The 21,602-nt window shown below is 43.2% G+C and overlaps 1 protein-coding gene across 1 annotated transcript in view; it reads left to right on the top strand.

Annotated features, from left to right (window-relative positions):
• The first annotated feature begins 1,008 nt into the window (after positions 1 to 1,008).
• The window catches only part of SSBP4 (single stranded DNA binding protein 4), a 707,712-nt gene continuing 687,118 nt past the window's right edge, over positions 1,009 to 21,602 (top strand). The window contains exon 1 of the mRNA XM_068233899.1: positions 1,009 to 1,148. Coding sequence (XP_068090000.1) covers positions 1,093 to 1,148 — 56 coding nt within the window. The 5' untranslated portion in view covers positions 1,009 to 1,092. The remainder of the gene's footprint in view (positions 1,149 to 21,602) is intronic.

Consider the following 21,602-nt stretch of genomic DNA (forward strand, 5'->3'; position numbering starts at 1 on the left):
ACGTTTAAAATGAGAGGAGGCAGAGGTACCTCCTACAGGCAGACACACACAAGTGTTGTGTATATTCAAAACAACAAAAAAATATTTATATACTCCAGAAAGTGCAACGAGTTTTGCGGGCATCTCCCGCTTCATCAGGCAATAGAAACAGAGCATAAAACTCAAATGGGTCTGGTGCAAAGCTCAGCGCCCCTGTGTAGAGCGTGATTGAACAGTGTCAGTGCAGAAGACCAGACCAGTGGCGCGCGGCGCAGAGCTATCGCTCTCGGTAAGCCGCTCCGCTGGCTGGTTGCAATTCTGGAGGGGGGGGGGAGCGCAGAAGGGAGGCTTCCCCCCTCCCTGCCGCTCTGTGCCCACTTTCCCCCCTTCCTGCGCTGTGCCCCCCTCATTTTCAGCACTGGGGCCCCCAGGAGGCGGGGCCCCCCGATGGAAACATTGGCACTTCGGCAGCTCAGTACGAGCCTGGACATAAGCAGTGTGCCTCATCTCATCTTTATAGCATTTTTATGTGTTAAACATGTGATTCTTTGTCTCATTTAGTATGTAAAACCCAATTGCTTGCACTTGGCATATGCACTGCATTTGCTCAATTTTTTTTTCGTTTTTTCACCTCACTTGAAAAAAATAGAATCTCACAATGTGTCAAACTACATGCTTTAAAATGCCACAATTCCCTTCAATAATATAATGAGGTCTTCCTTATTTGCTTATAGTGAGCTTTCTATCTTTCTATATAGCTTTCTAGTGAGCAGATTAAGAAATGAATCGTTGTTAATATGGAGGCTAGCTCACTCTTTTGCTTTACACACGCTGGCTGGCATTGCCCTTTTAAGAGTAAAGAAAAAAACCCCGCGCGCACACACACATACACACACATACACCATCTAATCAGGGCGGGAGGGCGAGCGATTCCTGGAACAGCTGAAGAAAAAAAACCTCTGGCTGTTTCAAGATCCCCCGTTAGAAAATGTGCGTGATTTGTGGCCAATGCTTCAGGGATGTAAAAAACTGAAGGGGTAGCTATGGAGATAGAGAGAGCATTGCTGGCTGCTTCCTTTGACAGGTGTTGAGTAGGAAAAGTCTCAAACAAGCATGTATGCCAAAGGGAAAGGATCCACTGTCCCTTCTGATAGCCAGGCAAGGGAAAAGTAAGTGCGAATATATTGTAATCTTCACTTCATATACCTCACTGCTTTATTTCCCTGCTCGGCGCAAGCACTATGAATGGGAATTAGAGAATAAAGTGCAGGGGATGTAGGCTGGAGGTGGAGAAGGGGAGTTGTGTTTCAGACGAGCACGACATGCTCCAGTAATGCTGATACCACGGACTCGGGGATATCTGTGCCTTCTGTTGTTGTCATTCTGTAACTACCGCAACAAGGTTACAACTTATTCCTCCACATGTCCCTGTACAGCGGAAACAAAGCAGCAACTTCTCAGCAGCATCATGTGACAATCTGTACTTTCCAGCTCACTGTTTATTCTGTGTTGTCATCACACTACCCTCAATACAGGAAAAGAAGTGCTGTATTGTTGTGTGGTCACTACTACTTTTAAGTGATGCTGGCTGGGGATGAGTGTGCTGGGTCCGTTAGCAAAGTGCATGTGATGATGCTAACTCTCCATCAGATGTTGCCTTGGAGTGCTATTGCTTTGTTGTGCACTTCACTTAAAGTACAGACAACTTTTTTCACACGGTCAAATTTTAATGCTCTTATTGGAGAGTTTGTTTTCACCTTGTGCTTTTTGTTTTTTTTTGTTTTGTTTTTTTTAACTGTATGGGATTTATCTTATCATAGCTGGTTTTGAATACCAAAGGCAGATTATAAGCACAGATAGTTCTATTGGTGATCAGTCATTTCACTTTATAACGTTTACATTTGTTTTTGATGTTATTATTAGTATTATTAATGGTATTGATTTATTTTTGTGTGCTGTTAGAATAATGATGTTTCATCATTACGTTTGGAGTATTGACTAGAGTCCCATTGTGAATGCAAGAAATGTAAAAGCAACTTTTTTGGATAGTGCTTAGTAAGCAGGTAGATTGTTGGATTACCCTTGTGGACAGTGTTGAAAGTTGTAAGATATTGTAATGTGTGTTACTTGTGCAAGAATACATTTACTGACTAGTTTCCATGCAGTAGTGCACATATTTCTTTCAGTGATAGTACACTATGATACACATTTCCTTATTTTAAACTTCCCTCCTGATTTTTGTTTCTTTTTATTGGAAGGCACTTAGCCAAGTTTCCTGTTTGTGCTTGGTAAGTGTTATAAATTGACTGCTTTAAAAGAGGCTTTTCTGGTGGTTCTAACTTTTAGCTTTCACTTTGTAACTAGATGCTTCTTGGTTTCCCAAAACAATACATAGCGCAGGTATTTAGCACAGCGAGGGATGCCCTCAGAGCCAGCTGTAACAGTGACCTGCTTCTTAATCCTACCACTTATTATTCCCCCCTGCCCTTTTATCTGTTGTATTTACATGTATGAAACCTAGAACCCAAAAGCCATTAATCCATCAGAGTTGAATGTGCTCACTCGGTCTACTAGCATAAAGGTATTAAAACAAGGCTTTATAATGTTTTGCTTGGTTAATACTGATAATACACTCTCTCAACTATGGGGGTTACTTTAAGAGAAAACAAACCGTGAACGGTTAAATTTCTTGTCATTGTGGCTGCAGCAAGACAAGGCTTACACTCCACCTCTGCCTCCCCCTAGTTATGTGAAGCCCCTGACCATAATTCTGTTAAAAAAATGGATTTACATACAGTTTCTTACTCAGAAGGCTGCCGTTAGTCTGCAGTACTACTCACAACCAACCATACATGTCTTACAATTTGGACTTTCACCTATACAAAGCAGACGTACTATGTGTGTTTGTAAGGTTGTATTTAACCAAATTGCCAGCATGTACTTTAAATGTCTTCAAGCAGAACATATTGTGTAGTTCTATACACAATGGTATCATTGATGTTTTTGTACATATCCCTGTATCATACCTTTTTGCATTTATTTGTCATTTGTGCCATAAACCTGTTTTATGGTGGGTGTATGTTTAGCCCTTTGCAAAATGCTTCTTATACTGTATAAATAGTAGGTGATATGTTGCCAGTCAAGTTTATTTAAAATGGCACATTTTTATCCAATAATTGAAAAAAATAAACTATTTTGCATGACAGCAGTATAAAATAGAAAATAAACCAAGAGGGGTGCCTATATATGTGGCAGTAGTGTTTTGGAGTGATTTTATGTGATTGTGTATCGTCACATGGTGGATATGCCTTTTAATAAGAGTAAGGCATTTAACTGCTCCAAGACTTCCTTTAACCCTGATGTGTTCTGACTGACTTGTGTTTTGTGGAGTTTATTTTTCATACACATTCTGTACAGTGCAGTCATATTTCCTGCTTTAGTCACCACATGTTTACACGTCTTTTTTGTCTTTGGTGCAAATTAGATATTTTTGTAACAAAAAGTAAACAGATACATGTTTAAGTGGCTGATTATTCATTATTGTCAGTGCAAAGCTGAAAAGCACATTTGAGACATCAGCCACTGGGCCTCATCCACTAAGGTCCACTTGGGATGCAGAGCATAAGGATCAAAGATTGTCAATAACATGCTAGTAATTCTAACTCCAACTCCTGATTGGCCTATTTCCAAACTTTGCACAATTTGCATTCAATTTGCATGGGAGACTTCCGCCTATGAGTGATCCAGCAAACCTGCCCTGAGTGTAATAAGAATACCTGCTATTTGTAGAAGAAGATTACAACACGCACCTGAGTCATAATGGACCATGGCAAAGAGCGTTGAAAGTATAGAAAATAATTGATATTGCAGTTTATATACTAACAGCCACAAGCAAATTTTAAAGAAAAAAATACATTTTGGAGAAGCATAATGAGGAGGAGTCTGCTACCTGTAAGACACAACATGCGACACGGTTTTATCATGTTTGATGCTGAACAAACACGCATGATGGCCACACGTGTACTATTGGTAACATACCTATATGATCCTATACACTCTATTTCACCAAATGCAAGGGAAATTTTCTCAAAGAATCCATGTGGAAACTTAGCATTTGAATTTCCATGTGGATCAGCACTCAACAAGGCCAGTTACCGATAATTTATTTGACTGCTAAGTGTGTGTGTGTGTATGTATGTGTTTAGTGTGTGTGTGTGTGTGTGTGTGTGTGTGTGTGTGTGTGTGTGTGTGTGTGTGGTATGTGTGTTGCTGTTTGTGTTTATGTATGTGTGGTGTGCGTTTGTGTGTGTAAGTGTGTGTGTGTAAGTGTGGTGTAGGTGTGTGTGTAAGTGTGGTGTAGGTGTGTGTGTGTGTGTATGTGTGGTGTGTGTGTGTGTGTGTGTGTGTGTGTGTGTGTGTGGTATGTGTGTTGCTGTTTGTGTTTATGTATGTGTGGTGTGCGTTTGTGTGTGTAAGTGTGGTGTAGGTGTGTGTGTAAGTGTGGTGTAGGTGTGTGTGTGGTATGTGTGTGTGTGTGTATGTGTGGTGTGTATGTGTGGTGTAGATGTGTGTGTGTGTGTGTGTGTGTGGTGTAGGTGTGTGTGTGTGTGGTATGTGTGGTGTGTGTGTGTGTGTGTTTATGTATGTGTGTGTGTGTATGTGTGGTGTAGGTGTGTGTGTGTGTGGTGTAGGTGTGTGTGTGTGTGGTGTAGGTGTGTGTGTGTGGTGTAGGTGTGTGTGTGTGGTGTAGGTGTGTGTGTATGCGCGTGCAAAAAAAAAATTGTGGTCACAGAGATTTCAAGCATGCATGAAAATCTTTAATTTTCTTTACCTAAGCATCCTCATTTCTGCTCCTCTCCCTGTTCACCCTGTGAAAAATTAGCCCAACACATAAAAACTTATTTAACCTCCTTGGCGGTAATCCCGAGCTGAGCTCGGGGTATGCCACCGGAGGTCGCCGCTCAGGCCCTGTTGGGCCGATTTTCATTCGGAAAAAAGCAGCACACGCAGCCGGCACTTTGCCAGCCGCGTGTGCTGCCCGATCGCCGCCGCTCCGCGGCGATCCGCCGCGTGCAGCGGCGAAAGAGGGTCCCCCCAGCCGCCCGAGCCCAGCGCAGCCGGAACAAACAGTTCCGGCCGGCGCTAGGGGCTGGATCGGGCGGCTCTGACGTCAGGACGTCGACTGACGTCCATGACGTCACTCCGCTCGTCGCCATGGCGACGAGGAAAGCGAAACAAGATAGGCCGCTCATTGCGGCCTATCTTGTTACTTTCGATTGCCGGAGGCGATCGAAAGTACGCTTCCGGAGCGCCCTCTAGTGGGCTTTCATGCAGCCAACTTTCAGTTGGCTGCATGAAATATTTTTTTTTTTTATTTAAAAAAAACCCTCCCGCAGCCTCCCTGGCAAAATAAATAAACCGCCAGGGAGGTTAAAGTCTATAGCCTGCTTAAGGGATAATTTGCATGGATGGTTAAATTGGCACTGAGTCACTGAGTGAGTGCTCCTCAAACATACAGTGCAGAAGAATGAATCAAGCTGAATAGGGAGTTCATACTTTGGTATTTACAGTTGTATGAAGGTAACATTTGGGCAATGGCCCCATCACATACCCCCCTCCCTTCCCAGTAACTATGAGGGCTGTTACTGAACACTATGGGTCCTGGGTGTTATGCTACAACCTCCACCTTTGTGATTTAGCTCTCACGCAAACATGTCATTAAGGAAATATGTTTACTGTCATCGAGGAATTTTCCATTGCAACTTACAAACTCCCTGGATGTCAAGGTCACCTTCTGGACACTGACACACAGGTTGCATTGCAGATCTGGACTTCCAGGTCAATGACACTAAATAGTAAAGGCATTGAATAAATATGACTACCAAAGCGCATATAAACTTTTCCCTCAGCTACAGCTGAGCAACAAGTACTTTTACTATGGGGAGGGGAGGTAGCACAATGGGGGGCAGGCAAGGTGAGGAGTGGAAAAATAAACTCAACCTTTGCTTTTGTTTAAAGAGGAACTTTAACCCAGGATTAAACTTCATCCCAATCGGTAGCTGATACCCTCTTTTCCACAAGAAATAGATTATTAGGGCCATGTGCGTAACTATCACTTCTGAGGCCCCTGCCATCGCAGGGGGCCCCACAGTCTGGGCCTGCTTGAAAAGCTGCTTTAAAGCAAATCGCTCTTTGTCGCCATTCACCAGCTTCTGATCACGTGACCCTCATGGGGTTAAGGTATCAAGGGGGTCCCATGCTATCATTTATGCAAGGGGGGTCCAATTAAGTCAAGTTAAGCCCTGATCAGGGCTGTTTGTGTGGCTGATATTGTGGTGAAACTGCTTGCACAGTGTGATGTCATGACCAGGGTCCTGACAGTTTGCTGTCTGAGAACCTCGTTGCATTGCAGGAAATAACTGCTGTTTCCAACTGCCAAGAAAGCAATATCTCTGTGCATAGAACTCTCAGTAATGAACACTCCATACAGATCACCTGGCAGACCTAAAGATGCCACTGCCAGTGATACATTTCAGAATGTAAATCAGGCAGAGGAAAGATTTTACAAGGGGTAAACACTGATTGAATAATCTATAAATTAATATTATAGAAAATAAACAAATTTATTCATTGTAATATTTTCACTACAGATCCTCTTTAAAGTAAACCTGAGACAAGCATATGACAAGGATTTATACTTACCTGGGGCTTCCATCAGCCGCCTGTAGTCTGTTATTTCCTCTTTGCTGGTCTGTTCCCCTCCGTTCTCCCACAGTGGAGGATCCAGCTGGGATGAGGGCCACTGTGCATGTGCTGTCTCGGGCCATGCGCCTATTTCAGGACCATCTGGACCTTTTATCAAGGCATAACAGACGATTAAGAAGTCCTGCATATTGCACACACGTGCATTTTTCCTTAGCATCCTTATGCCGTGACAAAGGGGCCTAGGTGGTGCTGAAGCATTGGCTTTTATGTCATTTTCTATATACTTAAAGTGAGTTGAGTACAAACTATTTATTTGTTGTGATATTGGTGACTCTATCCATTTTGCTCCTCCTAGGCAGTACGCTACAGAAGTACAAAGCTGCAAAGTGTTTTGACTTTAGTAGAGTTAGTGCTATTGCTTTGTGATTGAACATACACAAGTCCCTTTGGTAGTGTTTTTTTTGGAATATGAATGGAGGGACATTGGTTTGGTTTGATTTCTTGAAGTAACCTAATACAGATAATAATAAAAAAAATAAAAGTTGAAGAACATTGTAAAGGCCACTGTGCTTTATATAATTGAACTGATTACCGGTTTGCGTTTGACTTGATAAAAAACATAGTACTGGAGTCACTGAGCCTCTCGTGTAGTGGATTTCAAATGTAAGAAAACAAGTCTAGTAAATGTGAAAGTACCCATTAAAGAGCATAAGTGATATAACTTTTCTCAGGGATTAACTGCACAGACTAGACTGAGTTACTGTATATACTCTGTAAAGCGCTGCGGAAGATGACAGTGCTACTTAAATTCTAATGTTGGAGGGGGCACGAAAGAGATATTCTTAGGACACTGTGCTTTATTAAATTCTTAAATACAACTGCTAGTTCCTTTAAGAAAAAAAAGGACGGTAATTTTACCACCTAATTGGGCACTGCTGATTACCATAACAAAAGAGGTCTGACTAGCATAGCATTGTGATTGTTTTAGCTGTGCTCTGTGTTGCATCTGAGTTTCCAGGACAATGTTACAAAGCCTGTAAAGACGCAGGTTGTACATAAACTGAGCAATGCTTTCATAAAGTGGCTACGTACCCCTCATAACAATTATATGAAAGGTTTGTTATGTGGGTTCACTGAGTTTAGACTGATGAGGTGTATCTTACTTGATAATTTGTACATCCCTTACAGCCTTATTTAGCGAAACAGCATAATTTCTTTATACTGTATAACCAATAATTTTTTTTATTGGTGTCTGCAAAACTAATTGATGTAAGCTATGGCCTTCCCATTCACAGGATTCGTGGGGCAAAATGTTCTTGCCTGGGCCATCAAAATGGCCAGAAATGGTCCTATCTTCACGCATCATACGTGGCTATAGTTCACTGTTGTACTGTTCTGAAACTTAAAGAGGAACTCCAGTGAAAATAACATAATGAAAAAAAAAGTGCTTAATTTGTACAATAATTATGTATAAATTATTAAGTCAGTGGTTGCCCATTGTGAAATTTCTCCTCTCCCTAATTTACATTCGGAAATTTATCACATGGTGACATTTTTACTGCCTGGCAGGTAATGCCAGTGGAAGTAGGTGCTGCTTGCTTATTTGACAGTTGGAAACAGCTGTTATTTCCCACAATGCAACAAGGCTCCCACAGTGTGATGTCACCAAGGTCCTGACATCACACTGTGGGAGGGGTTTCACCACAATATCAGTCATATAGAGCCCCCTGGTGATTCGTTTGAAAAAAGTAAAATATTTCTCATGGGAAAGGGGGTATCAGCTACTGATTGGGAGGAAGTTCAATTCTTGGTGACAGTTTCTCTTTATAGAGGCACCATAGTGGCATATAGTAGAATATAGTAAATTATGCAGGATACCCACTTTTACATTAATTATCCTAGTTGCAGCAACAGTTCCTATACTGTATCTATCTATTTATGTATATTGGTATGTAGCCCTGCCCTGCCAGTGATGTCAAAGCCTAGGCTGTTTAACTATGTGGAATTCTCCTCCCAGAGCATTCTAGAAGACCAGGATGTTTCTACTGACTTTGGAGCTCCCAGTAAACAAACATTCTGCAGGCAATACATTTCAGACTGTTAATCGGGGTGAGGAAAGGGTGAGAGAAGATTTTACAATGGGCAACACTGACTAAATAATTTATTTATAAAGTAGCATTGTAAAAAAAAGATCTAATTTTATTAATTGTGTTATTTTCATTACAGTTCCTCCTTAAAGTTTAGAAAGCTGAAATAAAACTGAGTAGTTATAAGGTACTACCTGAATCAACATTTGTTGCTTTGATATCAGCAGAGATAAAGGAGAGGTACACAATTGCTTTTCTCAAACTTCTCCAATGGAAAAACATTTTTGGCAATGATTTACTTATCGGAACCTATAATTACTATGAAGTGATGTACATCTACAGGGTTTCTACTATCATAATAAAGGTCTACATACTACTCATTTAGAATATGCTGAGGTAGTGCATGGTCCATATGCCCAGTAAAATTAAAGCAAAGTATTAAAAAAAAAAAAATGAAGCAGTTTGGCCTTTATTGTTCAGGGATCTGACATACATTCCATGACTGCAATGTATGGGCTTTTATAGGCTGATAAAGGAGGTCTGTACCATAACAGCACTGTAGACTTGTTCCCGGTTATCCTCCAACCAATCACAGGCTCCTGGCACAGGACTGTCCACTTGTTCTGACCAATCACAACTGGTCATTTTTCAATTATATCACTACTATAAATAACAGTAATAAAACCAAGGAAATTGTGGGCACCTAAGGGCCTCATTGTTCTGTTGGTGCATACCTCTTGCAACATTCTGTCTGCAAGACTGGGAATTGATTTGGGGAGTTTGACTTCCTGTCTCAGTAAGATGTCTTTATGACCTACGTATATATGTCACGCTTTGTAAAATTACCGGGAAAGCAAAAGGATAGAAGACTCCCCCCCCCAATTAAAAAACAACAGTATTTGCCACTGTAAAATTTCTTACAAAATCTAGCTTCTCCCTATTTCTCACTCTTTGGTAAAGCAGCACTACTTTGTAAGGCAATAGTTGTGGCTATTTAGTATTGCACACGTCTCTTTATTCATTGGAACATCTGTGTCACAGATATCTTCTGCAACCCCATCTGGATTCCACATTGTATATAGCCTGTCTAATGTATAGTATCTCAATGGAAACAGCTGCTTGCCAAGCTAGTAGGTTCAATCATTAAAGAGAACCCGAGGTGTGTTTAAAGAATGTTATCTGCATACAGAGGCTGGATCTGCCTATACAGCCCAGCCTCTGTTGCTATCCCAAACCCCACTAAGGTCCCCCTGCACACTGCAATCCCTCATAAATCACAGCCGTGCTGTGAGGCTGTGTTTACATCTGTAGTGTCAGTCTCAGCTGCTCCCCCGCCTCCTGCATAGCTCCGGTCCCTGCCCCCGTCCCTTCCCTCCAATCAGCAGGAAGGAAAGGGATGCAGGCGGGGACCAGAGTTCTGCAGGAGGCGGGGAGAGCAGCAGACTGACACTATAGAGATAAACACAGCCAGCTCTGACAAGCTGTTTGTCAGCAGCGTGGCTGTGATTTATGAGGGATTGCAGAGTGCAGGGGGACCTTAGGGGGGTTTGGGATAGCAACAGAGGCTGGGCTGTATAGGCAGATCCAGCCTCTGTATGCAGATAATATTCTTCAAACCCACCTCTGGTTCTCTTTAAAAGTGTGCAGATATCATAAGACTGTTGAAAGCAGTGATACAAAGTCTACATATGTAAAACAGAAGCATTTGAAATAGAAGGAGAGAGAAGAGACCAAAGTAGGTAGGTCTCTTATCAGAATAGTGCAGCGCAGCCCCTTGGTTTGAGCCATTAGCAGATTCCAGCATAATTAGTATTGGGTTCAAACAAGCACATTTTGCCATCTTACTTTGAAACCCTTTGTCCGAGGTTAGATGTTTGCTTTTTTGCACTGGATGACAATTCTTGTCATGGATGTAATTATCAGAATGAAGTGCCGATTATTGTAGACACTATGTGCAGGGACTAGTGCAAAGACTAAAATAAGTGGTGCTCTTGTCAGAGTAATACACTACCTATTTGTATGGCACTCAAGCGTCAGGTCCTTACCCAGGATAAGTGTTTTAAAACCTAGTCTCATCAGTCTGTACCTATATTCCCATATTATTTTGAGAAGGAACCACCGCTCACCACACCACCATACTGAAATGGGAGCAGGACCAGGCGTAGCCAGACCAAACGACACAGGGAGAAGGAAAATCTGCTCAAATGGCATAAAAGTCCAATCTTTATTGGCAAATCGTTCGACCGATCAGAAATTCTGATCTGACGAAAAATCATTCACTACACCATCAACGAACCAATCTTTGCTTCCTATTTATCACAACCAACAAGAAAATCCAAATTTTGATTTGACAAAAATCCAATCGGATGACTATTTTTACAATCGTTTGTAAATTATTGTGCCCATCAACTGATATTATTTACAAGCAATTGGATCAGAATTTCTGATCGCTCTAGTGATTTTTCGCTAGAAATTGGACCGTTAGCGGGCACCTTTAGTCATAGCTGACTCCATATACTGGATGTTCAGTTTTTAAATGTTGGTGTAGATAATCTTTTTAATTCCAAAGTATGTAAGTGCATGCACAGAGGCAAATTAGCGTCCTTTTATATGTTTCTAGAAGGAAAAAAAAAGCTCCACAGTTTCACTGGAAAGAGTATTGTGTATCTGAGGGAACTTCACCTTACATTTTCAATGCAGGCAATGTATTTCTTCATTATTATTCCAGGACAGGGTAGATCCAGACCACCACTTTCCCTAGGGTCAAGTTACCATTTTCCGTAGCATTTTGGTATTTATGATTTTAAAGCTGGGCCTGTGTGGGGATTTGGCCTAGCAGCTATACAGTGTTCTCTCCTTTGGTCAAGCAGCTTCCCCAGTGTTCTGTTAACAGAGAATGCCTTTGAAAATACCCCTTTTCAGACAGGCCCACTAATCTAATGTTTTTTTCCAGCAGAGGCAATCTTCCATGTCTTTCATCTGCACATCACTAATAAGTTAAGATACGGTAACTTCTATACTTTCAGTCTAAGCCTACACCTTGGATATAATTATTCTACTTTGACTAAAACTTTCTATAATACAAATCTTGCAGCTGTCTTCCTAACTCTGGTTTTTAATCGGATACTTGCAGGAAAGGGGCGATGCAATGTTTACATTAGCAATTACAGAATTACCTGCTAAAAATCTTATTTTACAGTTGATTCCAATTCTAACCTCTCCACACTACGCTTATCATAGAAGTGCCTGGAGCTTATCTGCAGCTTAGCCTTACAGACTTCTACCCATATGACACTCACCAGTTTCTTACCTCCCTCTTGACTGCTCCCTTATATCCTCCCCATTGGTGGAGATTAGAGAAGGAGGAGCTGAAATGCCCAGACAGCTTTAAATAGTCCAAGCCATTCATCTTACATGATATGAATGCAATGCAGAGAACGGTGCAGCTGGTCATGTAGTCTGCTGCCTATGTGGGCTGGTATTGGTCAACTGGAAAAGCTTAATGCTGGTAGTCCATACCAGCCTGCATAGGGACAAGAAATCAAAAGGATTGCGAGGAGAGCATGATCATTTTATTAATTGAAAAGGTAGAAGAATATTATTGAAAATTAACAAATTATTAAATGTAAGAAATAAACACTTCATTGCAAGCAAAAAAAAAAAAAAAAACACTAAAAAACACCAAAACACCATTTTGAGCTGAACAATTGAACAATATGCCTTTTCGACAGGGTAGTCTGGGTAAAATGTTTAGCGTTAATCTTCCTACATATATTTTTTTTGTTACTTTTTGACAAGTGCAAGTCATGGGGAGAAAAATATCGGAAAAGCAGGTATAACTGCAGCTATTGTCCGGAACCCTGTAAACAAAAAGCGACAAACAGGCATGTGTATTAATACAAACATCTACTGTAACATCTGCGGCTGCGGGCACGCCGGGTGTCTCCGCAGCCGCCTCGGGTCCCTGTGCAGACGTGTTTTCCGTTCAGTCGGCGTCTAGCACGCCGAGGGCGGAATTGTCATTTACACAGAGGGTTGCTGTATCGCGCGGCCGCGCGCATTGACAGGACCTTTATTCTGGGAGGAGGCGCGTCAGCTGACCCGCTGGTCGGCTGATGTCAGAGGGGACTCACACCGCTCTGGATTGGTTGACTATTGGTGGGCGCGGCTGTGAGGTCTCCTCTGATTCTTAAGTCTTCTCTGCTCACTCGCAACCTGTCTGCGGTTGCGAATACATACGTTTTAGCGCTCAGACCTTAGACTAGTTTGCGGTGTGCTTTGATCTGGGAGGAAACCAGGGATTTCACACAAGACTAGGATTATTGTTATTACTGTATATTTGATACTCTGTGTATGACTCTGGCTATCTCTGAATCTACTCTAGCTTATTGATTCTGTACCTCTGCCCATCTGATCTAGTTGCTGAAACACTGCCTGAATACTTACTACTCTCTTGCTTACTGATTCTGTACTGTATCTGTCTCTCAGTTGCCGAACCCGGCCTGTCTGACCTCTCTACTCACCAGTGGCCCCTTGCCACTGGTGAGGTGTTCTAACAGTACCCACCAGCTCCTCTGGTGAGGTTCTGCCAAACTAGTCAGTAACTGTGTTCTAACAGTACCCACCAGCTCCTCTGGTGAGGTTCTGCCAAACTAGTCAGTAACTGTGTTCTAACAGTACCCACCAGCTCCTCTGGTGACGTTCTGCCAAACTAGTCAGTAACTGTGTTCTAATAGTACCCACCAGCTCCTCTGGTGAGGTTCTGCCAAACTAGTCAGTAGCTGTGTTCTAATAGTTCCCACCAGCTCCTCTGGTGAGGCCTAGTTATTCTACTCTGTTACTGTTGCACTAAGCACTCTACACTATTGCATTATCCTGTTAGCTATACTTGCATTATTGCTGATTCTGCAGATCACCATATAAGTGGTGGCTGGGTAGTGTACTGGTTAAGGGCTCAGCCTTTGACATGGGAGACCAGGGTTCGAATCCTGGCTAGGTCAAGTACCTATTCAGTAAGGAGTTCAAGGCAAGACTCCCTAACACTGCAGGGTGGCCTCCTGAGCGTGTCCCAGTGGCTGCAGCTCTTGAGCGCTTTGAGTCCGAAAGGAGAAAAGCGCTATACAAGTGTTCGGATTATTATTATTATTATTATTATTATAATCAGGTATAGTGTCTGTATTATTGGTGATTCTGCAGATCACACATAATCAGACATCTGTGTTGCTACACTGATCGTTACAGAACCGCAGACCAAAAATGTATGGAGACACTGTGCAATTGGGTTGAACTATTGACCACAACCGTTAACTATCTCATCAAGACGGTTAACTCACAGCAGACCCAGATTGACCAACCAGCTGAGACAGTTAATCGTCTTAAAAATCCCAATGCACAAGTGTCCTCCCCTCTAGTTATTGAGCCCAGGATGCCTCCTCCTGAAAAAATTTCAGGGCATCGCTCTGACTTTAGAAATTTAAGCATCGATGCCTTTCTTATTTTGAGTTACGACCAGTATCTTCAGGCACGGAGAGCCAGAGAGTCACACTGATAAAGACTTTATTATCAGGTGATTCGCAGTCCTGGGCCTACAGTCTCCCTGAGGGGCATGAGGCGTTGACCTCTGTTCAGGATTTTTTTAAAGCAATGGCAGTTATATATAATGATCCGGATTTATCTATGACGTCAGAAAGGAGGCTTAAGACACTCAGGCAGGGTCATAATTCAGTTGAAAATTATGCCACTGAGTTTAGAAGGTGTGCGGTTTCGGCCAGATGGGGGCAGTATGCCTTGTTAGATTGTTTTTTGTCAGGATTATCTGATGCAGTGGCTGATCTTATGCTAGGTCACCCTGAGCCTAAAGGCCTATACACACGTCGGACTTTTGCGAACGACGGGTCGTTTGAACGTCCCGTCGTTCAGTCGTCCGTAAGGCAGGCGGATCGCTCAAGACCAGTCTTATCACCCGAACGACAGTCTGTACACACGCCCGATTTGGCGTGCGGATGACTGAACAACGGGACGTTCAAACGAGCCGTCGTTCGCAAAAGTCCGATGTGTGTATGGACCTTAAGTCTATTGATGAGGTCATTTACTTGGCAATTAAAATTGATCGCCGAGTGCGATACCAGAGGCAGACTCGAGGCAGAACATCAGGGAGACTTGCTTCTGGTGTGTTTTCTCCTCCTGTTCCTCCTTCTCCTCCGCCTGATGAGCCGATGCAAATTGGACAGTCCAAGCTCACTGAGAGGGAGAAGAACAGGAGGTGTACCTAGAAACTCTGGAAAACCCCATCGCCTAGGTGTTGCTGGAGGTACTACCCTAGGCGATCCAGTCTTACCTCTAAAGAATAAGCGTTTCCTTCTCCCGTGTTCTATAACTTGGGAGGATCAAGTCCATTCCACCCAGGCCTTTGTAGACTCGGGTTCTGCAGTTAATGTTATGGCATATGACTTTGCCATTAAGTTTGGTTTTCCTCTCCTTCCTGTGGGACATCAAATTATAGTGGAAGCAGCAAAGAAGAGGATTGGCTCTTGGGTGCATGAAAATTAATAAATAACTGTATTAATGAATTAATACAAACATCCTAAAACTAAATCTATACATAACACCATCATATATAAATTATTAAAATATGTTTTATCTCCGCCAAAAAATGCCACTAAAGACTCTGAATCCCTATAATGACTATGGGGCTGCAGTCCCCAGAGAGAATCAAAAAATCCTTTTCACTGGATATTTAGCTGGTAAGGAAGGCATGCAAGAGGGCATAATGAACATATTCCTCCATCTTGGTTTTGATGTTAAAGTTCATGCAGCTGTGCCCCCCACTCGCAGGGGCTATTATAGCAACAATGGATATAAGACGACTCAAATAAACCTTGGACAGAATATTAATGGTTGATCATGCTGTTAGTGTCCATAACGCTCTACCCCCCACTCGCAGGGGCAGGAATGGAAAGTAATTAGTGAAGCAAGCAAGTGGTCAACATGCTATTAGTTGATTGTAAACCTTCATCTGATGGATTCTTACAATGCAAAAGCAAGCAGCAGGTAATGGAGCGCAACTGCGCTCCAGTGACGTGCATCTAGGCGTCTCCGCGTCCTCACGCCGAGCGCGCACTTGGGAACACGCGGGGGGGCGTGGCCGGGGACCGGGATAAGCACGGTCAGTATAAGAATGCCGCTATGGCGTCTTAGCAATATGCTCTCCGCTGTCCGCCTTTGATAAGGCCGTTAGGAAACGGCGAAACATGTTAGGCTATCTCACAGCGAGCTAGCTCCGCCATTCTGCCATCTGGGACTCTCCTTTCACCACCATATCTGGACATTGTCACGCTAGCCGGATTGGTAACTATATCAACTGCATGCATGATCTATCAATTCAGGGCTGGACCTTCAATTTAAACCTTGGAACCTTTTATTGTGCAAGAAGCAGCTTTATCATTGCATCAATGTTCTGGGCTGCTGTGGAACATTCATAATTGGTGGATTCTTAGCATTGGACTTCTGCTTTTACCTGCTGCTTGCTTTTGCATTGTTTTTTGCACCCTGCTGCAGATGCTGATGTTGTCATTGTGCTCCATGTCATGCTGTGCATATAAGAATCCATCAGATGAAGGTTTACAATCAACTAATAGCATGTTGACCGCTTGCTTGCTTCACTAATTACTTTCCATTCCTGCCCCTGCGAGTGGGGGGTAGAGCGTTATGGACACTAACAGCATGATCAACCATTAATATTCTGTCCAAGGTTTATTTGAGTCGTCTTATATCCATTGTTGCTATAATAGCCCCTGCGAGTGGGGGGCACAGCTGCATGAACTTTAACATCAAAATCAAGATGGAGGAATATGTTCATTATGCCCTCTTGCATGCCTTCCTTACCAGCTAAATATCCAGTGAAAAGGATTTTTTGATTCTCTCTGGGGACTGCAGCCCCATAGTCATTATAGGGATTCAGAGTCTTTAGTGGCATTTTTTGGCGGAGATAAAACATATTTTAATAATTTATATATGATGGTGTTATGTATAGATTTAGTTTTAGGATGTTTGTATTAATTCATTAATAAAGTTATTTATTGATTTTCATGCACCCAAGAGCCAATCCTCTTCTTTGTTGCTTCTTATATCCATTGTTGGCAGGATGCATGAAAAGTTTTTTCTTATATTGACAATTATTATTCAGTTTATTGCTCCTTATCAACTTTAGGTCCCTTATTGAGTAATTTATACTATCAATTTATAGTGGCTGCAATGGATGATTCACCATTGCAAGGGAAATTGCCACTCACTCAGACTCCGTTATTACTGTGTCAGTTGGGGGTGTTGCATAAAGAACAGATACAGTTTTTGGTTCTGGAGATGTCCACCTCCACAGTGATTCTCGGTATGCCGTGGCATAGAAAACACTCCCCTCAGATTGACTGGGGTTCCAGACAATTGTTAGCCTGGTCCTCATACTGTCATCATCATTGTTTGGAGAAAGTCATAGTGGGGGCTACCGAGATCCAAGTGGAGGGGTTACCATCTCACTCCTCCGGTTCCACTAATAGTGAGGCCCAGGGAGACTGGGCAACCATGCTGAGCCCATTTCAGCAGGAAGTCCCTGAAGGGAAACCAGATGGAGTTCTATTTGTACCCCTCCAGTTCAGATTTAAGATTCTTCATGTGTTTCATTCCCATAAGAATGCAGGTCATCCTGGTGTTGCCCGTATGCAGGAGTTATTGGACAGATGTTTTTGGTGGCCCTCCATTGTGTCTGACTGTAAGGACTTTGTGGGGAGCTGTTCCGTTTGTGCCAGGAGCAAACCCTCCAGACAAGCTCCCGTTGGCACCTTACAGTCACTACCTGTGCCAGAACAGCCATGGACACACTTGTCCATGGACTTTATAGGGGAACTACCTAGGTCTCACGGAAAAACTGTCATATGGTTGGTAGTCGATAGGTTTAGTAAGATGGCCCATTTCATTCCTTTGGACGGACTCCCCTCTGCTCCAGAACTGGCAGAGCTCTTCATTCACCACATTTTTCGTTTACATGGTATCCCTGAGAATGTGATGTCAGATAGGGGAGTCCAGTTTGTCTCCAAATTCTGGAGGGCCTTTTGTAATCATCTGGGCATGAACCTATCATTCTCCTCCGGCTACCACCCACAGACGAATGGCCAAACAGAAAGGGTTAACCAGTCCCTAGAACAGTTTCTGAGATGTTATGTGGCTGACGCCAAGACTGAGTGGGCCAAATTCTTGCCGTTTGCAGAATTTTCCCATAATAATTTGAAGAGTTCTTCCTCAGGGTTCTCTCCATTTCAGATTTTGACGGGGAGATCTCCTAAGTTTTCTTCTTTGCCTGTGGTGGCATCTCCTTTCCCAGCACTGGAGGAGTGGCAGGGAACCTTGGAAAGAGATCTGGGCTTTAGTTCAGAAAAATCTCAAGAAGGCTTTTGTGACCCAGAAAAAACAGGCTGACAGGAGACGTTTGGGAGGATGGGACTTTGCACCGGGGGACCTGGTGTGGGTGTCTACTCGACATTTGGCCCTGAAGCAGCTCTCTGCTAAATTGGGTCCTAGATACATAGGCCCATACCCTGTCTCCAAGAGAATCAATAAGGTCACATATGCTGTTTCACTTCCGTCCGGTTGGAAAGGTGTTAAGACATTTCATGTGTCTTTGTTAAAACCCGCAGTACATGTGAATTCCCCCCCCCCCTGTGGTGATTGATGGGGAACCTGAGTAAGAGATAGAGCAGATTTTGGATTCTCGGTATGTGCGCAACTCTGTACAATACCTGGTTCATTGGAGGGGGTATGGGCCTGAGGAGAGATCTTGGGTCCCTAGTCATCGTATGCATGCGGAAGAACTTAGAGAAGAGTTCCATAGGTTGCATCCTGACAGACCTGGTGGCCCGTGTCTGGAGTCCACGCCTCAAGGGGGGGGGGGGGGGTACTGTAACATCTGCGGCTGCGGGCACACCGGGTGTCTCCGCAGCTGCCTCGGGTCCATGTTCAGACGCGTTTTCCGTTCCATCGGCGTCTAGCACGCCGAGGACGGAATTGTCATTTACACAGAGGGTTGCTGTATCGCGCGGCTGCGCGCATTGACAGGACCTTTATTCTGGGACGAGGCGCGTCAGCTGACCCGCTGGTCGGCTGACGTCAGAGGGGACTCGCACCGCTCTGGATTGGTTGATTATTGGTGGGCGCGGCTGTGAGGTCTCCTCTGCTTCTTAAGCCTTCTCTGCTCACTCGCAACCTGTCTGCGGTTGCAAATACATACGTGTTAGCCCTTAGACCTTAGACTAGTTTCCGGTGTGCTATGATCTGGGAGGAAACCAGGGATTTCACACAAGACTAGGATTATTGTTATTACTGTATATTTGATACTCTGTGTATGACTCTGGCTATCTCTGAATCTACTCTTGCTTATTGATTCTGTACCTCTGCCCATCTGATCTAGTTGCTGAAACACTGCCTGAATTCTTACTACTCTCTTGCTTACTGATTCTGTACTGTATCTGTCTCTCAGTTGCCGAATCCGGCCTGTCTGACCTCTCTACTCACCAGTGGCCCCTTGCCACTGGTGAGGTGTTCTAACAGTACCCACCAGCTCCTCTGGTGAGGTTCTGCCAAACTAGGCAGATACTGGGTTCTAACAGTACCCACCAGCTCCTCTGGTGAGGTTCTGCCAAACTAGTCAGTAACTGTGTTCTAACAGTACCCACCAGCTCCTCTGGTGAGGTTCTGCCAAACTAATCAGTAACTGTGTTCTAATAGTTCCCACCAGCTCCTCTGGTGACGTTCTATCTATCTATCTATCTATCTATCTATCTATCTATCTATCTATCTATCTATCTATCCGATACTGTGTTCTAATAGTGCCCACCAGCTCCTCTGGTGAGGCCTAGTTATTCTACTCTGTTACTGTTGCACCAAGCACTCTACACTATTGCATTTTCCTGTTAGCTATACTTGAATTATTGCTGATTCTGCAGATCACCATATAATCAGGTACAGTGTCTGTATTATTGGTGATTCTGAAGATCACACATAATCAGACATCTGTGTTGCTACACCGATCGTTACATCTACCTCAGTTCTGATTTTAAAGGATTCTTTGTACATCTAACATCACTAATTGCACCAGGAGAAAAGATCATCAGGATAACAAGATAGTCATTTCTCACACATGAGATTTGTTTTCGATTGACCAGGTGAAATTATATGCGTCATGCACTTTTTCTTGATTTTATCACGTGAATATAGATTTTAATGTGTTAAAGTCTTTCTAGCCTTTAAAACTATAATTTGATTACTGGAACTGAATCTGGTCCTGCAACTTGGGCTTCTAATTCCAAACATTACTTAATTAATTTAGCATCAGAGGTAATGGGGTGCTGGCTGGAAGTTAAGCCTAAATCCCCGATCAAGGGGACTCACTTTTTTACTGTTCATTCCCCTACTTTCTCTATTTCTCTTTCTTTCTTTCTCCTCTCCTCTCTCTCGTCCTCAAGGCCTGACTGCAGGGCATCTGATTCATTTATCGCTGCAGAAGTGTTTGAGTGCCATAGACAGCACCAGATTACCCCCCCCCCCCCCTCCCCACACACACACACACACTCCCACTCCTGGGTTCATCTTTTTTTCTTTTTACATTCTACGCCCTACCTTGTATAATCTACTGTATGCTTAATGTACCATGTACCTGCTGTTTACTGTACCACTGCATGTTACTGTACCACCACCACTGAACCCATAGTGCCAAACCTAATTCTAGGTACAACCGCTGTTGTACTTGGTGTAAAAAACCTGATTCTGATTCAGAAGTAAATAAGCATAACCTGCAAACTTGCATGTAGGGCTATAAACAAACAAACTTACAGGGTCTTCTTTAGTGTGTCTCTGTTGTTCAAACCAGACACTTCCATGTAGTGGATATGATAACATACTTGCCACAGCTTCTGCATAGGTGCAGAAATGCAGAGGCCAGAGCATGATTGGCATGTGCGAAGGGTGAAGAGGCTGTATAGCAGCAATTGGATACTTACTAGGTCCAATGGCTGATTAGCGTCCCACTGGGATTCAGTAGAGCTCTGCATTACAGAATGAGTCCTGAAGGCAGGTCTGTAACTTGAGTCTTGATTTACAAACTTGCGCACAGCAATATTACTGTTACTACTGCTGACAGCCTTGCATGCTGTCTAAATAGTGCAACCCACTTTATTCACTAACCTACCACAAGTTAGCGAATCAAGGCCTTTGTTAGATGGCAGAGTACACAGCCTTAAAGTGTACCTCAAATCAAATAAGAAAAATAATTGATACTTACCTGGGGCTTCCTCCAGCCACATGTACACGGTTGCCTTCCGATCTGTCCTCCTTGGCCACTCTATTAGTCTGCCATCTTGCCCGATATTAGGGCTCCAGTCATGGCAATAGGGTCCACTGCCCATGTGCACACACGCCTCTATAGCGCTTCCGTCTCCGGGTGCATTGTGCACCTGCAAGAGAGGCAACAGTGTACATGGGTCTGGAGGATGCCCCAGGTAAGTATCACGTTTTTTTTTTTTTTCTTACTTTGTCATGGGTTCACTTTAAACAGTTTCCATGTTTTCTTTATCCCTTCCACCTTTGGTTTTCCCTAATATCAACTTTGCCAAATGACCAATTAGTGGTTTTGATACCTTTTATACACAAATCTGAACCTTCAAGGCTGAACTCAAGGCAAATATATCAATACATTCCTTACACTGTTGCAAACTGGAAGGGGAAGCTACACAGCAAGTCTGTGAAACTCTTCTGCATTGTAGAGTATAGTGAGTATAACAGTGATAG

Source organism: Hyperolius riggenbachi, chromosome 1, assembly GCF_040937935.1.
Source record: "Hyperolius riggenbachi isolate aHypRig1 chromosome 1, aHypRig1.pri, whole genome shotgun sequence".
NCBI lineage: Eukaryota > Metazoa > Chordata > Amphibia > Anura > Hyperoliidae > Hyperolius > Hyperolius riggenbachi.